This window comes from Gymnoscopelus braueri (assembly GCF_963280865.1).
Source record: "Gymnoscopelus braueri genome assembly, chromosome: 13".
NCBI lineage: Eukaryota > Metazoa > Chordata > Actinopteri > Myctophiformes > Myctophidae > Gymnoscopelus > Gymnoscopelus braueri.
The window spans coordinates 19,976,838-19,981,837 of NC_137615.1; the positions used below are offsets into that span (position 1 = coordinate 19,976,838).

Sequence of the window (5,000 nt, forward strand, 5' to 3'; positions counted from 1 at the left end):
TCTATTCTATTCTATTCTATTCTATTCTGTTCTGTTCTAATAGCCTAAGTCTTTGTTGTTTTTAATGTAAAATGTAATAAAGCCTAATTAGCCATAACGCTTGTTTGGCCATATGACAGACCTTCATGCTTTGGTGTGGAGGACTGGCATTACTCTCAAGGCTTTACCTTTGTGTGATGCTTTAATATGAAAGTATGAAACAAACCATCCATTCCTTTCAAATAATAATCTCGGCGTCAGGCCCTTTGTTTTAGCACCGTGCCATTCAATAGCCTATTATGTATACAAACAGTTTCCAGCTAAAACGGTAAAGATTTAGCCTAGATTTATACGTTGGCCAAACATAGGGGGGCTATAACCGTCCGCAGCCGATTCCTAGCCTGGTCTTTCGCTGGGTTTCCTCGGTGGTCCCCCGTGTAGTTGCGATGTAGTTCTTATCAAAGACCTCCTGTCTTGTTGTGACAGCTCTGATATTGTTTATTGAGGTGGATGTCAGGTTTAATTAGCAATCGATATGGAAAGCGTTCGCCGAGACCACGTCTCTGACGTCAGAGTCGATTACCGTTTCTCATTGGTCTCAAATTCCCAAAGCCGAGGCTAATTATTGGAAGGTTCATGTGGATAAAGTACAGCTCATCCCTCCCTTCACATCATGTCCCCTCACGCTCGCCGGCCACACTCCTCGCTGCTGCATGCTTTTTAAATCCACATCCCCATCAGCCTCCAGACGTCGTTTCCTTTCGCCTGCTGGATGATGATGGACAGCAGGATACTGGACGCACCTCATGCCCAGTTCGGAGGCTCTCTCGGCGGGATGATGGGCTTTCCCTACCATCTGAGCCACCATCATGTTTACGAATTAGCCGGTCATCAACTTCAATCCGCGGCCGTTCCCTTCTCAATAGACGGATTACTCAATGGTTCCTGCACGGCTTCCGTGGTTAATTCGAACCCGCTCTTGTCCTCGGGCTGCGGTATGAATGGAGATAATCAGCACTATAAACTGACAGGTAAGCAGAAATAGATATAATAACGTTTCTCGTGGTTGGCGGTCGACCAGATCCAAAACAAAAGACGCTGAAACCATGTTGTGATGTCTTCATATAGCGTTTTAATTAAACGGGAATCCAAACCATAAAGAGGATAAAGATAATGCATTGCCTCCACTAAATTGTGATAGTCGAAAGCTGAAGATATGACACTCACACAACATTGATTGTTGTTATGATTATGACAGTCATAAATGATAAGCTTAACACTTATGTTACAACACGTGCACAACTCTTCTAAAATATAGCGTTCGGTTTAATAATGTATTATAGTGATAATTGCATTTAAAAAAGATAGAAACAACAACAACAACAAAATGACAGACTATGGCTATTTTCAATCTCAGAAATATTTGCTGGGATAAGAAATACCATTTAAATGTAAAAAATGTTCGGCATTTTATTTGTGTCTTTTATTTACATGCTCTCAATGTTTTATTCTCATGTCAGACTCGGGGGACCCAGACAAAGATAGCCCTGGTTGCAAGAGACGACGAACTCGCACAAATTTCACAGGTTGGCAGCTGGAAGAATTAGAGAAGGCTTTTAATGAGAGCCACTATCCCGACGTTTTCATGAGAGAGGCACTGGCTCTCCGTTTGGACTTGATAGAATCGAGGGTTCAGGTAAATAATAGTTTTCAATTTTGTTTTTGTATTTGTTATAACGTGTTAACGTGGCTATAATAAACAATGCAATGTTTTCTTGATTTATCTCATTTATGTTTCCCAAATAGTCAATATAATGTCAGTGGTTATTTAAGTCAGATGGTCCAGTTTTGGGCCATTGTGTGTATAGGCAAATAATTAATTAAAACAATTGTGAAAGACTTATTACACAGAAGTCTGACTGTCAATAGATGGGTTGAAAACAGAGTAGCCTAAGTTAGTGCTATTCTGTATAGATAAGGCACTCTGTAACCCTGTATTAAAAAGTGCCATATAAATAAAATAAATTTGTTTTATCAAACATTTATTTATGTGGGGAAAAATATGGTAGGTTTATCAACTTTTGTCTAATTCAAATAACTTTTTCAGAATTTTGGACTTCCCACTGCATGCTATAAAAGGAATGCTTGAATGGGAAAACATGAAAGAAACATAAATGCATAGTTTTGATGCGTTTTATTATTACACACGTCTACTTTATTCTGAAGATATCCCAGAGGGATATTTATTGATCTGAGGTTTTTGTTATTGCGTTTTAGGCCTTATGGTGTGGTAAAATGACATCTTCTTATAAACATGACTGCAACTTAATATGGAACCAACAACTAATTGTAGGGCTGTGAGCTTAAATAATATTTACCAGCTCATATAAACAGGCTACTCTTTGAACTAGGCCTACCCCAAAAACGTCTTATATTAAAAATAAACAACAATCAACTATAGGCCAAATTATGTTGTTGTTTAGAAGATCTAGCCTAGATGCTTGCTAACCATTCAAATTGCTACAGGAGGGTGTTGATTATTATTTTTATATTTTTTATGCGTGACATCATAAGCTTATTGTTTGCATCTGCTCTGACTGTATAGGTATGGTTTCAAAATCGGAGAGCCAAGTGGAGAAAAAAAGAGAACACAAAGAAGGGTCCTGGCCGACCGGCGCACAACTCTCACCCCACGACCTGCAGCGGGGAGCCGATGGACGCGGAGGAGATCGCCAGGAGAGAGCTGGACAGAGTGGAGAAGAAGAAGAGAAAACAGGAGCGAAGGCTGTTGAGGTCGCAGAACAAACTTCTTCACGGGGACTTATTTCACACCCCGGGATCAGACAGTGACAGCGGCGTGTCACACGTGACGGACAGTGAGCACGCGGGCCTCCATTTTGACCCCCCTCCTCCCGGCAGAAACCAAATGCAATCGAGCTGCGACCAAACACCTCATCATAATAGTAATACAGCCCAGAACCAAAGACACTTGAACCTTCAAGATGCTGGCGGATCCGAGCTGGACTCGTCCGACAGCAGCAGTCAACAGCAGAGCCTAATATGTGCCAATAATAACAGAGCCTCCAACCTTCAAAAACTAAACCCCTTTAGCGTTGAGAGCCTCCTGTCGGACTCCAGGCCGAGGCGCAAAACACACGTCGATGGATTCTCTGCCTTACCCTCGTCGCGGCCTTTGATCGGGAAAGGACACTTCTTGCTCTACCCTATCACCCATCAGCCGCTGGGATTCATTGTTCCTCAGACGGCTTTGAAGACAGCTGCGCCAGACTCCTCTGACAGCAGCCCTGAGAACTCAGCGCAACGAAGTCCATCCGGTGACCACCGCGGTATCTCAGTGACCACAGGATGTAAGAATAACACGAACTCCTCCGATGATACCACACACAATGATGCGTTATCAATCATGGGGCAGGTGGTGGTGTCGGAGAAAAAGACAGCAGGTGCACCACCACCACCACAGAGCTTGAGCCCAGACCGGGGAAGCGTTCCCACTATGAGTCAGACTTCAGCTAGTTGCAGTGACACGTGCTTTGCAGACGATGACAGTCCAGAACCTCCTAGACTCACCGCCGATTCCAAATCCTTTCAATCAGAGAGGAAAGAACTTTTAGAGAAAGACTACTCCAAGTCTGTAACGACAAACAACAGTCCACCAGAGACAAAGACAGACTCTAAAGATGTCGATATGGAATAAATCCTTGGGTAAACCAGAAGGTAGCAGGATAGGTGGGCATAGGGACATCTGGGCACCTCGATGTGAAATTGGCTATTTTGTCCAAAATGTTAAAAATATATATATATATTTGAATAATGGTCTTAAGGAAAGTAAAGTGATGCATAGAACATGCTTAAACATTCGACAATTAAGGTCTAATATTTCTACAATTGATACAAAACCTGTAGGCCTATATCCAGTCATTTTGGGGCATAAACAAGAAGTTGAAGGATACAAGTCTGATAATGATGTGCCGTGCATGTTCACATCATGTAGGCCTATACTTTACATTACTTAAGACCATTTTTTTTTTTTTTTTTTTTTTTTTTTTACATTTTGGACAAAATAGCCATTTTACTTCGAGGTGCCCAGATGTCCGTAGTGCCCACCTATCCTGTATCCAACCATAAACATATTGATATAGCGTCTATAAAGTGACACCATTCATTAGGCCAAAGCTAAGCATAAACTACCATCTTTGCATCTAATCTCTAGTTTTTTCGACTGATATTTTGGATTATATGGTATGCTAGCCTAGAGATCTCTCTCTCCCTTTCTCTCTCACTCACTCTCTCTTTCTTTCTCTCTGACTCTGCCTGCGTGCGTGTGTGCGTGCGTGCGTGTCGCGAGCGCAGGTCTGATATACCCTGCTGTGATGAACTGTAAAAAAAAAAAGACATCAGATTCAGAACCACAAAAATCCTCAAAAGCTGTAAAAAAGGTATTATACTATTTATATATGTAAGGTTTTCGTAAATAAATCTATTGTATACAAGAACCCAAACCGTGTGAGACCTTAAATAGCACATACAGTAGCACACAGTTAGGAAGGGCTTTCTCAAGAAATCTCATGTTGTACTTTGTATATTGCCTTAACAAATTTATTCATCTATAAGCCCCACTGAAATGAGGTTACGAGCCTGAGGCGAAAGGACCCGCTCGACTCCTGCAGAGTTTTGATATGAAAGTAATTATTTTCCCGGTGGCTACTGCAGGGATTCAGTTTATTTTAGCTCAAAGGGTTATAATACATTACCGATTTCTAGTGATATGAAATCACATAAACTTCCAAGAATAATAGAATTAGCATGAAAGGCTGGGGTGTCAAATTGAAATAGGAAAATAATAGCCCCGGCAGCTGGGAGTGTGTTTGTGCATATTATTGGATAGGAGATGGGAATTCGTGGGGCGGAATTTTCATGAGCTTTTCACTTTGTCAGGGCCCTTGTAGCCCGGCTATATTAAGATAGATGTTCGATGATATCCCTCATTGTTCTGTCGCTTA

The 5,000-nt window shown here is 41.6% G+C and overlaps 1 protein-coding gene across 1 annotated transcript; it reads left to right on the forward strand.

The window, feature by feature from the left end:
- Positions 1-754: 754 nt before the first annotated feature.
- Positions 755-3,694, forward strand: uncx (UNC homeobox; the record flags this gene model as incomplete). Its single annotated transcript, XM_080448194.1, has 3 exons — positions 755-1,010; positions 1,500-1,675; positions 2,585-3,694. The coding sequence occupies 3 exons, from the start codon at positions 755-757 to the stop codon at positions 3,692-3,694; spliced, it is 1,542 nt and encodes a 513-aa protein (XP_080304320.1).
- Positions 3,695-5,000: the final 1,306 nt, after the last annotated feature.